General features: G+C 40.9%; 1 protein-coding gene across 3 annotated transcripts in view; it reads right to left on the reverse strand.

Moving 5' to 3' along the window:
* Positions 1 to 16,776, reverse strand: part of CARMIL1 (capping protein regulator and myosin 1 linker 1) — a 188,666-nt gene that overhangs the window by 18,861 nt on the left and 153,029 nt on the right. For all 3 annotated transcript variants that reach the window (XM_041484813.1, XM_041484812.1, XM_041484810.1), the window contains exons 30-31: positions 4,441 to 4,507; positions 3,925 to 4,121 (exon numbers count right to left, since the gene is read on the reverse strand). In XM_041484813.1, coding sequence (XP_041340747.1) covers positions 3,925 to 4,121; positions 4,441 to 4,507 — 264 coding nt within the window. The remainder of the gene's footprint in view (positions 1 to 3,924; positions 4,122 to 4,440; positions 4,508 to 16,776) is intronic.

Genomic DNA, 16,776 nt, shown 5'->3' on the forward strand with positions numbered 1-16,776 from the left:
ACCATGTTTACTCCATTGATAATAATTAAGAGTTAAGACATTATAAAAATTCTGTGTGCCAACCAGAACTCAGTGCAGACAACAGAATCACCACTGGAATTCCCCCTCTAGTCAGGCCAGCTGATGCATTACATCAAATGCAAAATAACCCAAAACACCAGTGACAAACTGGATGCTGCAATGCATGAGGCCAGGAATCAAATGCCTTGGGCTTGAGGGAATAGAGGTCAGTCAGACAAGCAATAAAACACAGAAAAAATAAATCCTGATAAGGTGGTGACCTGAAGAGAAAGTATTTTCAACAGCCAGTTGTTTCCCTGTTTGGAGAAAAACCTATGTTCTGGATTTCGGACTTAGAGATTTAGAAACAGAGCTCCAGCAGGATAACAAAGACTTCTATAATTCATTCAGTCTAGCACTACTAAAAGCAGAGACTCTAAATACAGAATCAGGTGTTCCATTTTAGGAACCAAACACAGACTTTTGCTCAATGTCTGAAAACAACTAACTTGCTCCCCATCTTTGATTTCAATGCCCACATTTTGAATATGGGTGACCTCAGGCATATAAACCAGGCTGGCTTTGAAATACCTGCCAACCACAAAGGCCCTGTGAAGATTAGCTGGTGACTCTGCAGCCTCCTGAAGATGAAACAAGCAGTCTCCTGGGAGGATTTCTCATGTGGTCTAGCTCCTGTACCTGGCTTTGATGTGGAAAAGCTCTATTGCCAGTAAAGATACTTCCTTTAATTCAAATGCCACATGGAAACCTTTTAGATGACTACAGAGGACTCCCTAAGACCCAACCCACTTTGTATTCTTGGTAGTGCCAGGGATCAGGACACAAAATAACAGGGTTTGTAATTTGAAACAATTCAAATCAAGGAATCTCCTAGATGCCACTATAACTCAAGAGTAATCCCAGCTTCTCTTCTGATGTGGAATACAAACTTTCTATGCTTCAATACTCTTAAAAGCTGCTATTAATATCAAACCCAGTCTCATTAATTCAGAAAAGTGGGCTTCATGTGAACCATGCTTTGACAGAGCCATGAAACTTTTAACTTTCCATTCCCGAACCCTGTTATGTATGTTATCAAAGATAACAGTTAATATTTTTTGATACCTGCCGTAGCAATCTAATACTGATCTGAAAGGAGCCCACCTGGTAATGACTGCTTTGTTGCCAGTCAAACTGGCAACAGATTTTCTATGAAGAACAGTTCTATTCTAAATTAGCACAATGATTTATCAGATTTCCAACTTTGGTATGTTGTGTAGCGAGCTTGCTTAGCTGGAACATCTCACAGTAGGCAGGGGTGCACATGCCTTCATCTAGGTTGGTCTCGGTGACAAACCCCTTATCACTGGCGTCTCAACCGAAACACAAAATAGAAGCTAATGACGCATTTTACCAGAAATGAGAAGCCACTGCACATTGATACTGTAGTCCTCCAGGTAGCAGGGATAAACATAAAAGTATCAAAAGCAAGAGCATCTCCTGAAGGGGAGCTAATTCCAGGATCCAATGATCTACAGCAAGTGAGAAGATCTATCTCATAAAGAGAAAATAATTTGCATCTGAAACAGCAGCAAGTTCCCTACAAATAATGAAAGATGTACAGAAATGTTGATGGTCTAATAAGGTCCTCAAGGTACAGGATATTCTTATAGCTGTTTGTTGTAACACCTTTTAGTGCCATCGTTAACTGTAAGACTGAGCTCTGGTTTATTTGTGTTTTACACTCCTGACTCTCAAAAAAAAACAAGTGTTAAGTCTTCATTTGTCCTTTATTATGTCTTTTTTAAGCTTAAGTTTAAAAGCAAGCATGTTTCTTTGTTAAGGAAAAAAATGGCTTTGAAGCAGAAATAAGTAAGATGAATCACAATCTCTTTCATACATTAGAGATTCACCTCCTTTGCTGTACTAAATCTTCACACATGAAGGAAGAACTCATGAGGTTAAGATCTCACAAAAATCTAAATTATAAACAACTGTTTTATCATTTTGCTTCAAAGTGAAACCTACTTGAGACTGGATGGCTTTGAGTTTTTCTTTTTTTCCCTCTCATTTCCCCCCTCTCTAAACACTCATTCCAGTAGAAACTCTGACAAAACTATAAATCTTTCTTCTGCCCACCCACACAACCCAAATTAGAAGTTTGTTTCTATTTTTTCTCCATTTTCTGCTTTTTTTCTTACATTTTTCAGCTTTTAAAGAACAAATCTGTTTTCCAGCAAAACCAGAGAAGTACAGCTATGATCATCTGAGACCCCTTGAATTACTAAATACAAATAATGGGAACAGCAAACAACCCAACAGAGCTGCTTTAAGTGGCAGAAAAGGTCAAGATTTTGCCTCTCACATTTCAAGTGCTTTCCCTAAGCACTGCTTTCTGTATTCTTGAAGTGGCAAAACCAGCAGCAAATCAACTCTGCAAGCATTGTCACAGTCCACTCCTGACTCTGACCTCCAAAATCTGTTTCATTTTCAGAAGCATCAAAACAAACATCTTAAGTCTTTCAAAAATTTGTTTGGACTCATTTTGAGGTCAGAACTAGTAAGGAACTAAGTGGTTCATAAAAACAAGACAGGGACAAACTGGTTTAACAAAAAAAAAAAAAAGCTCCTTTCAATTTCGGCAACTAAATACATTCCCAATCTCCTAATTAATTCAATATGGATGAGCATTTCCACAACACTGCACCATCATAGGAAGTAAGACTTCTCTACAAGGAGTAACATTTTTGTTGCTGTTGAAGAAGATACTGCATGCTAGTTCCATGCCTGGTAGTGAAGCACTTGCCCCTCCCACACCCCACTCCTTGCACCTCCCTGTGCTGATGGCACAGGATGCGCTGAGCTTGGAAGCAACTGGGAAAACATGTGTGTTCTGCAGCAGTGGAACTGGGAGAGTAAACACAGATGTGTTTTCACTACATGGAGACAAATCCATTCTTCTGCTACCTCTAACCTTCCCAGTGAAGCACAAGGGAATGGAAAGTTGGTTTGAATATTCCCTTTGCTTGAATGTTTTCCCCCTTCCAAGTGGTACAAAAAGCACTCCACTGCCTGATACGATCTTTCCCAGCATTAGGGGAATTTTCAAGGATACTCTCAGTTGGAAATCCTCAGGAAGCAGAAGAGACCACAGGCATTTAACACAGAGAGGACACAGCTGCCCCTTGATGGGGCTACTCATCGTATCAGCTGTGCTCTGTTGCTGTGAGATAACTCTGTAACTCCTCCAGATCTGTCCTCACATACCCCGAGGACATACCATCACAGAAATAAATCTTTACTGATGCCATGTGCCAAGGAAATGGAGCTGTGGGAACTCCACGCACGTATATTGAGTTCACACCAATGCCTTTCGTGAACAGACAGTGCTCTTCTGTTTTGCCTTTCTAAGGCAGGCTCCAGCATGAAAAGCAGATCTGTGACTATGCAGATTTGCTGGCCCAAACACCATCTTCAGTTTAGGAGCTGTGGGAAGCTGGGTGTCACAGAGCAGCTCCTCTGAGAGCTGATAGAAAGAATTCATGCCAAGTTAGCACATCTTAATGCAGGCAGAAAAAAGGATTAAGACTTAACAAATCCTTGCAATATAATTGAAAAGTCTCATGATATTTTGTGCATTTCCTGTGAAAGCTCCAAGCACCTCCAGAAACTGCTTCCATGAAAAAAACCAAAAGCAAAATAAAAAAGGATAAAACACATCCTGGATTTAGGCTGTGTCAAACAAGACAAAAAGCTTGTAATAGGGATAGCACACTGAAAGACATGAATGCTAGAAGAAAAATTAGGTAGTTGCTTAGGGCTTTTATACCTTCAACCATTGTCCTCATTACACTGCAAGACCTGACTCATGGCAAAAAGCAATCAACACACGACATTGCCAGCAATATTTTAATGTAGACTCACTGCTGCTTGGCTGGGCTGCTGCTTTTTATTCCTTTTGGGCCTTAATTTTGTAAAGTGTTCTAGTTTCCTTCCTTCTTCTGACGGCAGCTCTGAAATGAATCCAGAAGTTCGTTTGTCTGGCCTGCTGGAAGGAAATGGTGGGTCTTCTATATGGATAGGTACTTCTTCCAGTGCTTTATCTAGATCAAATTCCATTTCTAAGAGAAATCAAAACTTTCTAATTAGATTTAACATGATATTTAAAACAAAAGACAATGCAATTCTTCTTTCTGGTGGCAAATAATTATAAGCACATTCAAGGAACTCTAGCCACAACATCTCTGTGAGCAGAGAGAGCACTGTGAGCAACTATTTACTATTAAAAGCATTAGCAGAGTCCCAAAACAAAGCAGCCAGTGTGGGCCACAAATGCAGTCCAGAGGGAGGGAGAATCACCTGTGCTATTCAGTCACGAACCATCTAGAACCACCTCAGGGAAGCAAAGAAACAAAATGGTTTTAAGGAATTCTCACTTACCAAAAGCTCTGGACACTGGCCGGAGCATTCTACTGTGGATGCTTTTCCTTTTTGATTTAGGAGTCATCTATCAACACAAAACAAAATAAAAAATTAGTTTAGGGGACAAAAGAAATTACAACAAAACAGTTTTTCAAGCCTATGAACCATTTAAAGATCTGATTTGATTTAACACCAGAAGGGAATGGGGTTTTTCCTCCCTCTCTCATACATTCAGAACTTTTTCTAAATTTATATTTTAACTGACTTTGAACAGAACCAGGGAGGTAATTAATTTTTCCTGAAATTGTCCAAGCATTAACTCTTTGATCTCCAACTGTAAAACAAGGGAACTATTAAAATCTTACCTCTGCAGAGATCACGAGGGACTCATTTAAGACTTAATTACTTTGTCCAATACTGCAGTTAATGACAATACCAGGAATAGTCTACCCCTTGTTCTGGCTTTTATTTTTGATACAAAAAACACTTCTTCAGTTCATTTGTTAGTGGCATGTTACTGGGAATCTATGCTTCTGGATATCACCTGAATTCAGCTCACTGAATTTCCCTAGGAAAATGAGCCTTGGAGAATACAGCCATCCTTCAAAAAACAAAACCACCCTGTCAGTGTTTTCCTGGCAGTATCTGTAGCAAACACATTACTTCCCTGGACTTAAGACACATTGAGAAGAGGTGGAAAGTTCAGCATACGTTCAACACAATTACTGAATTACTGCTATCAGTCTTCTGATCTTCATGTTGCCAAAAAAAAAGGAGTACGGTGCCTTAAGAGCACAAATACCCAGACTTAAAATTTAAGTTCACTTCTTTTTGGAAGAAAGTTGTCTCTCTTGTCTTGACTGAAGACTTCTGAAAGTTTGCATGGTGATAAAGACAGTTTTGCTACAGGAAATGGATGCATCAACAATTCCAAACCTCTTAACATAGCCCAGCATTGTCAGACTTTGTGTTTAAAAGTTGAACTGTAGGTTTTCTCAAGAGTTAGTTTAAAATCACTCAGCTTCTATAAATATGTGCTCCTTTTGTGGTAGAGTTGTGCATACTGGCTTTAGTGATACCCATATACTTCCATTAACCTGCTAGCCTTGAAGCCTCGTGACTTCAAATCTAGTGGCTTCAAATTCTGGAATATCAGTCAGCAAGCTGTTATGGCTTGCCATTCATTAACAGAATTGTTAATGATGGATAGGAGTATCTATTTTTTATCAGCCAAAAAAACATAGTTGGCATTAACATTTCAGACAAATCATGAACTGTTTAAGACAAACATTTGCTAGTTTTTATGTATGGAAGGTTCAGTGCACAGACTCGCATGTGCTGAATTCATATTCCCAAAGTGGTCCCGAGGATCATTACGCCACTACTCACATGCTCAGGGTTATGACAGATTTTTGTGTCAGGACAGCTATTACCCTTGTTCTCAAGATCAGAAAAGGACTTGAAGACTACAGAGTGGGCAGTGACAGCACTGCCTGGGCAACAGAGCTCTGGTTTTATTGACATGTACGTTGTTGGGAAAAAAAGATACCTTCAGCTGTTGCAGGTTTCCACTTCCACATTTGGCAACCATCAGTAAATGACACAATAGTTTCAAGATTAGCCAGAAAGTAGTTTGCCACCTGAGCAGACTCACTCTGACACTAATGAGCAGGCAAAGTGTTGCTGCATCAAAAGGTCAAACACTACTTTCAGAGTTACCAATAAATTAAATGCAATGAATTCAATGGTGAGTGGCTGGAGAGGTGCTGAATTTTTTCAGCCACAACTGCAGTGGACTGTGCAAGAGGTAGGCAGCTGGGCAGCCTCTGAACTGCGTGCCTCAACAGCTGTCCATTCATCCCCCAAACCTGAAAGAACCAAAGCATTCACACCTCATGTAAGAAAGAGTTGAAGCAGCTCAGCATTTGGGGGACAGCAATCACAAGTCGCTACCAGTAGTCTTGGTTTCATTTCCAGATATAGCCCCTTTCTCTTGTGAAGGTACATTCACATGCATTTTGGTCTGTTTCCCGATTTTTTTGGGTGGTGTGACTGGAAGTTACATGTAGTATATATAGCAACTCCTGTGCTAAAGAAGACCAGAAGGGAGGACGGAACACACGGCTGATGGAAGAGTTCTGGTCATGCAGCAGCTGCACAGCCAGTGTTCTGAGTGCATGAACACAGACAAGCTGAGAGCTGCCTCGGCCCAGGGCACCAATGCAAAACAGCACAGGGCAAGTTTTGAGGCTCCTGTGCAAGGACTGGAATGCTCCAAACACTTCTCCAACAGCCAGGAACAGAATGATTTCATTTTCCTTCCCCGACAAGAAAATGCCCCCAGATGACCCTGCAGAGTTTGTGCTGATGACCATAAGCCAGTCTCTGCTGTAACTTACTGTCAGCTTGGCATGAGCCATCAGCAGCTTGGTTGCTGGGGATAAAGGCAGAGGGATAGAGATGCTTCCCATTTGCTTTAACAGCATGAATAACAGCTCCACATACACTTTTATTTGAAAACCTTCTGTTTTCTAGCCTGTTTAGGAAGTGCACAGATGAAAGGCTTCTTGCCAAGTGAACTTTCTAGATCACACGCAGAGCAAAATGGGTCAAAGCATTAATTTAAATAGGCCAGTGTGCTCTTTTACAAAATATTAGGCTTAATCTCTGCTTAACATCTCAGCCACCATGCAGTCTGCTACAGCAGCAGTGCACATATTGCTAGAGGAGATATCTGAACTTCCCAGCCTGACTCCCATTTCCTGTATTTCATGGAAGCAGTTCAGCTTTGGCAGAAGCACATCTTCTGCCTTCTCACCACCTCTGGCCCCACAAGCACAACGTGGCTCTGCAGCCTTATGCTTCTTTTGTGGCCTCTACAGAGGAATAGCTGTTAGTATCACCTCTCATACACAACTTCCACAGACTTTCCATTCTAGCACACCACCTCCTGAATTCTTCCTTGTTTTGCCTACTTTTCCATGAGCACATTGTAGGCTGCTTGGCAGAACAGATAGAAATATTAACTGCATCTGTGGAATTTGAGAGGACTTCTTGGAAGTCTGCATGCACCTATGCCACTGAGATCTCAGGAGATGGCTCCATGAATGTACCCTTCTGCAGTAGATGCGGGCCAGCAGATCTCTACCACACTTCCAAATAAGGGCTTATTTACACACTGTCATGTGTCCTTGCTAACTTTAAGCTCCCAGGATCTCTTCCCATGATCACTTTTCCAGATTCCTCCCTTCTGACTGCCTTCCTCACAAAACTATCTGAGCTCTCTGGAGTTTTCTGAAATTGTATTACCAGCTGTGGAAGAACACTAGTACCTTGGGAATTAAAAACAACAACTGAAATCGTTCTGTTTTGAATGCTAGAAAACAATGTACTTTCAGAAACAGGGTCTCAGATATTCTCTTTGTTTATACAGATAACTGAAATTATTCTCAGTACTGAGGGATATGCTTATTTCCATGTTTTTCTCCTCCTACTTCAAAGTAATTTATATTCAATCCTATTAGATGCAGAGATGCTCTGTGACCTTTCTGTCACTTCCCTTTCAGAAGATTTCAAACAAACTAATGAACAACTTGCTGCTCCCTCTTGATATTTATCTCCCCAACCAGACTCCCTTCAACATATGGGTTTTCAGCTTTGAGAACATGTTAAAGACTATTCTTTCATTAAGCTGTATGATGCTTGAATTTAAAACCAACTGAACAGATTTTCCTTCTGAGAAGTAATATTTGTGCTTATACCTCCAACATCAGCACTCTGCTTTAGTTTGGTCTTACAACCAAGGGATCCCTTAAATTCAGATGCTACATTAGCTGAACCTTTTTGTAAATCCAATCTCATTCCTGAACCACTGCCTATTTCATTAGTAGGTGCAGATGGATGGCACTACAGTCTCCCAGGAGACTCTCAAGGCAGTACAGAGGCAAATGGAGCACAAAAACATAAACAAGTAGCCAGAAACAGCAGAGCTAAAAAAATACTTACACTTGTACAGCAGAGAGTCTCCATGCAGCAAAAAAGAAAGAAAAAAGAATATGAATGGGGAAGACAAAGCAATAGCAGTTCTCAGGAAAGGAGGCAAAACCAGGAATCACCAAAATAAAGCAAACTAAAGCCAAAACACTTGGAAGTCTCAGCAGGAAAGGTGACATGCAAGAATGAGGTAAAAATCCCCTGTACTTGGAATTGCTATACAAATTTGTATTTCCAGAAGATAACCAGAGAAATATGTGCTCACTTGTTTGATCTACATTGGGACAAATTAAGGTTTTCTGACATTTGTTTCCAATATAAGGCACTCACCAGTGGTGCCAACCTGCCACCTGCTGTCCCAATGTACTGTGTTTTTCCATTCTGCTGGCATCAGTAGCAAGAAAAAAAACCATAATTCTCCTACTTCCTAGTCTGAAGGAAGATGCTGAATTAAAAATTGCCAGTTTGCTGTGGTGTGCAAGCAAGGAAAATAAAACAAAGCTTCTCTTGAAGGAATGAAAAAGGATGGAAGTCTGTTCTCCTGAGGTTTAAATAAGACTAAACAATAGCAACAGTATTTCTCCTTCCCGTAAGGAGGTTTAGAGGCACAGACTTTCAAGCACTTTTGGCACATGAGAAAGATGCTGTTTCATGACTAAAGCACAACCTTTTCTCTTCCCTTCAAAAATTATAAGCAAAAAAAGGAAGCAGCACAGCCATCACAGAAAATGAAGCAATCCCAAATGCCATATCCTATCTCTTCTATGGCTCAAAACCAACTATGCTCCTCCTGAATTTAGGGTTAGAAAAAACAATTATTAGAAGTGTGCTTTTGTTTTCAAGTTGAATGGGAACTGCTATTACAACACTGCAGGTGTTAGCAGAATGTGGCAGAAGTAGTCAAGGCCTGGATAAAGCATCTTGTCAAGAAAGTGCTGCATGTTCTTGCACCCAGCTCCTCTCCTTTATTTTCCTGCTGTCCTCAGGGTCAGTTGTTTGTTTGTTGGGGTTTTGCCTCAGGGTTTTGGGGGTTTTTTTTGTCTTTATTTTATTTTACCCTCAGAAACATTGGCTTTATGTAAGAGTTCTCAGCTAGCAGTGATTCTGGCAAACCACCTCATTACTCTCATTTCTGTATGCTATCCATGCACACATACACTCTGACTCAATTTCGCTGTCAGAATCTACTTTCTCTCTTCTATTGCCCATCTTCTACACCAGCAATCACTACAACTGCTCTGAGATTGCTGGAGAGACTGCAGAACCAATTGACAAACATCTCGAAAACTGATACAATCTTAAAAAAGTGCTCCTGCACACTTAAAAAAATAAACCTGCAACACTAATTCTCTTTCAGACAGCATTAGTGGCAGTAGTTCAGCATTTTCTGTGTATTTAATGCAGACGCAGGAAAGTTATTTGTATTATATATGCAGCTGGAAATGTGTTTAGGACCAAAGTGCAAAGTAACCCAAATAAATGGAAGCAATCCCAGGATTTGAGAGAGTTTACAGTCTATGGTCCTGATCCAACAAGGGCTTATGGAAACTCCTACCTTCCATGCTTCAGTGGTCTCCCAACTACTGAGGCACTTAAAAGGTGCTAAACACCTTGTGGGTGGGGAGTATGGAGGGAGAGAGAGGTGCACGGGCAGGCAAAAGGTTAGACAAGGAAGCACCATTAAGTAAAGCAAAGACCAAGGGACTTGCCTGAAGCCACCAAGGAATCTGGCTGCTCTGCAGGGAACCTAATGCCAGTGTTTAGACCCCTGAAGTGCTACAGACCATGAGGCCTCTCAACCTTTCCCCTCTTTGTTTACTCTCAGCATAATTGCAATATGAAGTGGTCTGCCTCACAGTGTACATGGACCATCGCCAAAGATGAAATACCAACCCACAACCAAAAATTCCAAGAAAATTAAGCCCCAAAAAAATCAGAAACTGCATCGGGGAATTCTAACAATGTGCCAATGAGGTTTGAGATGTCATAAAAATATTTCAAAGGAATTTTACAGAACATATTTATCCAGTGTTATACCATTTCAGCTGTATGCATTTTGTGGGGTATGCCTTTTTAAGAAAGAGGTGTAAGAAAACAAGGCATTTTACCACAAGTCTTGTTGTTTTCTTTTGCTATAAGGAATTCTGACCTGTAAAGCTGCCATGACACCAGCTCAGTCAATCAATGTTTCCCACGCTTCCTTTAGTCTCCTAACTACTTCTGACAGTGTCATACATATGTTTTCTCATTAAAAAAAAAAAAAAGACAAAAATTTCTTAACGAAGCCGAGCAGCAAATTGACCAGTTCTGGGTTTTGCACATGACATCTTTGGACAGGCAGGTATCTCACCATCTGTATAGAAAACCTTAGGAACTAGGAAGTTGCTATTGCTTACTTCAACTACAAAATATTTTATGACGTGATTTCCAGGGTGAAACCCCCCACGTGGCTTTGGGAAATCAGTGATGCACTTCCCACTAGCAGTGACAGTAACCTGAGCCACTGTCCTTAGAATCTGCCCCTTGAGTGCCATCACCCTCGATAAGTTAAATGCAATGCTAAAATCTATGCTACCTAATGGACTATTTTTAAGTAGACAGGAGAGCAAAGCCCCTCACAGTCCTGAATGTAGGAGCTATGCTTTTTCATATCAGTGTATCAGTCCTTAACTTCATATTTCAGAGTTCTGTACTCTATATGGAAATATGATTGACTGATTTATAGATCAATAGAGTAAATAGTGTAAATAAATACGGCATACAAATAATCCATATGTGAGTTTCAGTAGTATGTTTGTTTCCTTCCCTCCCTGAAGAGCTGAATTTCTAGAGAAGGAGCTATGGGTTCAGTATTAATTCAATTAGTTTCATATAAACCACCCTGACCTTTTGAATTACTTTGTACAGAAATACTTTCTGAAAGAAAAGGAGCAGCACTGCAGTAAGATAAGCTCAGTAGATTTGCCCTTGAGCTTGTTATACTTCAGTAGCCAAGAAACCTTTGCTGTTCTGCTTGCTGAGATGTGGCACATGTACTCTGATATTTCATCAAATATTTCAGTATTTTCTTTTAATTAATAATTCTGCACTTGCATATTTTGAGTCATATAAAATTCCTGCTAATAAACATTCCTGCATAAAAACAACCAAAGCTTTCACTATGAAGAGTGAAAAATCAGACACACAAATTAAACTGAGTGGGTCCTAAAACTACTAAACCAAATTTTTAATTCCATGTTCTGAATTAGTATCCTGCAAGGAATTCATGCCTGCAACTACCACCTGCAAAAGAAAAAGCAATTTTCCATAGCATTAGTTTTGCTTTCTATTTGCTCATAAAGAGGTTAACATCTTCTATAGTACCTGGGTTTCAAGATGATCCAAGAGAATGGTTTCAACTACATTACTTTTGCTTTTATAGTTATTTTAGTTAAAAACTAAGTGCAGAGGAGAGAGCTGCTGCGGGTCAGCTAGCACAAACTGTATCTTCAAGTCATCACAACCTGCTTCCTTGTCATTGTTTATTACCTTCAGCTGGCAAAAGCTGACCCAAAAATTACTTTGTTCATGACCTAATCTTCCATACAGTAAGAATAAAAAGCTCTTAAAGTTGGCAAACACGCAGGGGTGGACAGCTATTCAAGATAGCCTTAGGCAGTTCTTTAACAGCTACCATATGTATCAGGTGCCCTGGGCAAGAGCGTCATTGAAGCAGCTCAGAGGCAATGCACTCCTGAATGGGTGTTCAAGCCAGGAAAAACAGGGCTTAGGGCAACTTGATCTAGCAAAGGGTGCTCCTACTCACAGCAGGAACTTGGAACTAGTGAATCTTTAAAGGCTGATGATTTTATGAAAAGAACTGCTTTATCTGCCTACCCTAGAGCTTCCAGCATTGAGAACCAGCACTCTCCAGAACCAGAACTCTCCTTCCATCCAACAACCTGAAGTGAACAGCTACCAAAAGGATAAGCAGTCATCCAGACAAAAAACAACCAGACATCTTTCCACTGTTTTCAGACCCTGTGTGGGCAGATGCTGCATTCCTTACGGTGGCATTTGACAGGGGAAAAGCTACAGGGACGAGCATTATCACAGTGAGTTTACCCTGGAGGTGCAAGTGGACTCTATGCTCAGAATTATGATGGGAAGTTTTACTCTTGAAAATACAGGCACACTTGAGCTGTTGTTATTTTCTCACAGAAAATATTGCTTCAGACTTCTCTCCAGTATGCACAATAAATCTTCATACCCCTCAGACACTTCAAAATATACTTTATGAACTAAAACATTAAAAAAAACCTCTCAACTTTCTGAATTTTAAGTCCTGCCTATACTTTATCAAGTTATCTTCCTATTGAAAACAGGAAATATCTTGACAGGCAACTAGTAAATATTCTAAGACCCTGTATGAGAAACTGAACTACTTGAGAAGAGCATTTGAGTTTCTTCTATAAAACAAACTGATAGAAAATGTCAATCATTATTAACCCAAGAGAGGATGGCACAACTCAAAAGCTGACCTATGCAGTGATGACACTAAAGTATGACACCTGATTTAAATAATGCTGTTTGGTCAGACAGTCATGGGGCAGCACACGAGTCTAGGAGGGACAGAAACACAATGAAAGGACTGGAAGATGCTGACCCTGCAAAGCAGGGCTGCTTACCACAAGCATGGAATTAAGTGCTGATTGTATAGACACAAACTTCCCAGGAGAACCTAAATACCAAGGTATTGGAAATGACTTCTAGATAAACTGTAGCAGATAAAATGAGGTTCTGATCAGCTTTGAATGAAACCAACCTGACTTTTCTATCACTTTGTTATTCTCTTGGATTATTTTTCTTTTAGATTTCTTTAATATCTGCATACTTGAAGATTCTTTCACCTGTTTAAGTGCTTTTGATTTCAGATTAGTATTCCAGTCCTGCCACTACTGACCTCAAAAATTCACACTAACTTGATCTAACATGAGATACAATCTCACTGCAGAGATACATGCACCACTTTGTAATGAGGCTTTAGCTGACCTGAATAACATCCAAAGAAAGTATGTTTTCCTCTAAGTTCTCCTCTAGTCTAGCAGAAAGACGTTTTGAGAGGAAGCCTGATACATTTATGAATAAGGCTGTGTGATGCAGTTGTCAATGATAGCAGTGACGAGATTTGATGACTTGGAAGCTGTCTTCTGACCCTTTGGCAGTATGTGTGCTTGATTTTATTTATTTATTTATTTTGAAGTTCCTATTCTGGTAACCCAGCTCATCCTAACCTACTTTTCTTTGACAAAATACAGCAAAACCTAATGGTACTCTGCAACTGCGTGCCCTAACACAGACTTTACCTCCCCCTCTTCCTGTGAGGAACTATTCTTTATCCCTGCAGTATGAAGTATCAGTGCTGCAGAGCAAAATGTGGCAAGCCTCACATTCTTCTGGGTGAAGCAAGAACCGTGAAGCACTCTTAGTGAGACAGACTCATGCTTGTGCTATTTTCAGTAGGCTCTCCAGATTTCAGAGTAAACAAGATTTCCCCAGTCAACACAGATTAAGTACCTCTTGCCAAGTTGTTCATCTGAGATGCTGGAAGAATCAAAAAAGCAGCAGAAAGGACCACACAACCCATAGAGAAAACTCCTCAGCCATTTGAGAAGGTCAATTTGCCAGATGCTAATTGAATTGTGACACATCATGGCTGTAGAGAGATGTGTGCTACAGAAACAGCATTATCACAGGTTATTCTCATGCCGCTTGCTGTTGTGCCTCTGCCAAAGGCTCCAGAACACTGACTCCATGGTGGTGTTGGCAAAAGGGATCACATGAGTGCCCCCTGACCCAACCTGTGCAGAAGGGCTTTGCCCTCATAACCTGTTAACTCTGCCTGAAGCAGGTAGGTGAGTGCTGGGGTGATTCAGCTGCTGGCTGAATGGGCAAACAAATGCAGGTAGGGACAGTCACCTCTCCACCAAGTGGTGGCTGGGTGTCCATCAGCAGGCTGTAACAGCCTATGACAGCTAGCTGGTGCCTGCTGAGATGCCTGTGCTGGCAGTCTGGGCATTCAAATTCTTGCCTGCAGAGTGGCAAATGGTTGGATTGAGCAGCCAGGGCTGGCACTACCCACAGACTGCACAGCTGCACACTCAAGACCTTTCTGTCCACCACAGACAAACTTCTTAGTAGTAACTTCCTCTTAAAATCCCTGCAGGGAAGTTCAGCTCTCAAGACCAGTGTTTCAGTGAGTGGTTTGTTACTGAACTCTCCTCTCCATGTGGCTTTTTCCTGACACGTGAAGTAAACCAATGGAAACTCAGCAGCAGTAAGACAATTACTGCCACAAAGGATGGAAGTGCCTTCTTGTTCCCAGCTGAGAAGAAGTTAATTTTCTTCTTGGCATCTGGTACAGTGCTGTGTTTTGGATTTAGCGTGAGAATAGTGTTGGTAACATGACGGTGCTTTTAAATGTCGCTGAGCAGTGCTTACACTAAATCAAGGACTTTTCAGCTTCTCATGCCGCCCTGCCAGCAAGGAGAGTGGGGGTGCACAAGAAGTTGTGAGGGGGCACAGCCAGGAGAGCTGACCCCAGCTGACCAAAGGGACATTCCAGACCATATGGCATCATGCTCAGCTTTTAAATCTGGGGGTAATTGGCCAGGGGGTGGTGGCTGCTCCTCAGGGTCTGGCTGGGCATCAGTCAGCAAGTGCTGAACAACTGCATCGTGTATCACTTGTTTTGTACATCTTTTCATCATTATTACTATCTCCCCTTCCTTTTCTTCTCTACTAAACTGTTTTTCTTCTCAAACCATGAGTTTTTTACATTTTTTCTGATTCTCTCGCGCATCCCACGGCGGGGGAGGTGAGTGTGATGTTCAGCTGCCTGCCAGAAGAAATCACAACAACTACACACCCTTCTCTCCACCCCCAGCACAAATCTGGGTCTGCTAAGGCACCAGTATTACAGGAAAACAAGTGCCTGGTACAGGTGTCACCACGCAAACAGAATACCCAGCAGCTGCATTCCACAGTTCTTCCTATAACCTAGGCAAAAAGCAATCTCCAAATTTATACTACTTTTTTTTAATTTAAACATGAATCCAGTGCTGTTAAGCAGCTCATCACATTCTTCATTTACTTCATATTGTGCCAATAATGAATGCTAGATTATGAGAAACAGCTTTGAACTCTAAGAAATCTCAGCTGGTTTAAGAAAAAAAACCCAACTATCTATAAATAATCCATTACCTCCTTCCATTCAGAGACCCAAGAAAAGACATTGAAAGCCAGGTTTCTTTTAGAGTGTTTCAGCTGGGAACCTGTAACCTCTCATAAGACTGTTCTCTGTAGTCTATACATGTATAGACTATCAAGTATTGAATAAACATGGGCAAAGGCAGTGAGGATGATGCAAAATTATATACAGAGGAAATCAGGAAAAGCTAGGTAATAAATATCCACTATTAAAATTAATATATTCATAATTCTAATGAGGATAACACATAAATTGCAAATAAAACATTCTGCAAAATGATCACACTGATTCCCTTTGTATGGCACTTTCTCAGCCACAGAACTGCATGTGTAGGGAAAGGCTTAAGGAGGATTCTGGCACTCCGCTTTGCTCCTCCTGGTGATATTTCCATAAACTGTCCTAGTTCGGGGTGAGTCAGAAATATGACTGGACTCCCACTGAAGTAGATTTGCTCACATGCCTGTGAGCCTTTTCAGAAGCCAAGAACACTCTCACATACCATAATGCCAGTTTCTAGCTTCCCACAGAGTGCTGTATTTACTGCACATCAAAGGCCCATTTCTGCTAATGCATACAAGAGAGAAACTCAAGTGTCACAATCAATTTAATCCAGCATTCATCCAGGCTGCTGCCTTTGCCCTCATCCCTGTCTGCTTGTTTCTGCCACTCAGGATTTGTTTTGTGGACTCAACCAGGGGACTAGTTGGTCTGTAAACTAACCTGGGAAAGAAATCCTCCATGAAAAGCTGAACTGTCAGCCGAATCAATTCCCACACCCAGTTTGTTGCGAGGCTGTGGGCAGGAAAGTGCAAACTGTGTACGGGGGAAATGCTCATTTATGTAAGTGGAAATGTAAGTGGAAATGCTCATTTCAGCAAAAAGAAGACTTTTGCTGGATTAGGTCAGTCACAGAGCTGGAGCTTTATTTGTAGTGCAGGAGAACATAAAGAGTCCAACAGGAAATAGGTTTATTTGCAGTAGGTGTTCAGTCTTTCATCCAAAAAGCTGAGTCTATGCTTGAGACAATTCTGTTGCAGGTAAATAGAGAGCAGCAAGAATCAGATGTGGTAGTAAGTCAGAGAATACCAGAGAACCAGTGCTTTGGTTTTCCT

This window comes from Pyrgilauda ruficollis, unplaced genomic scaffold (assembly GCF_017590135.1).
Source record: "Pyrgilauda ruficollis isolate IOZ18807 unplaced genomic scaffold, ASM1759013v1 scaffold68, whole genome shotgun sequence".
Classification (NCBI taxonomy): domain Eukaryota; kingdom Metazoa; phylum Chordata; class Aves; order Passeriformes; family Passeridae; genus Pyrgilauda; species Pyrgilauda ruficollis.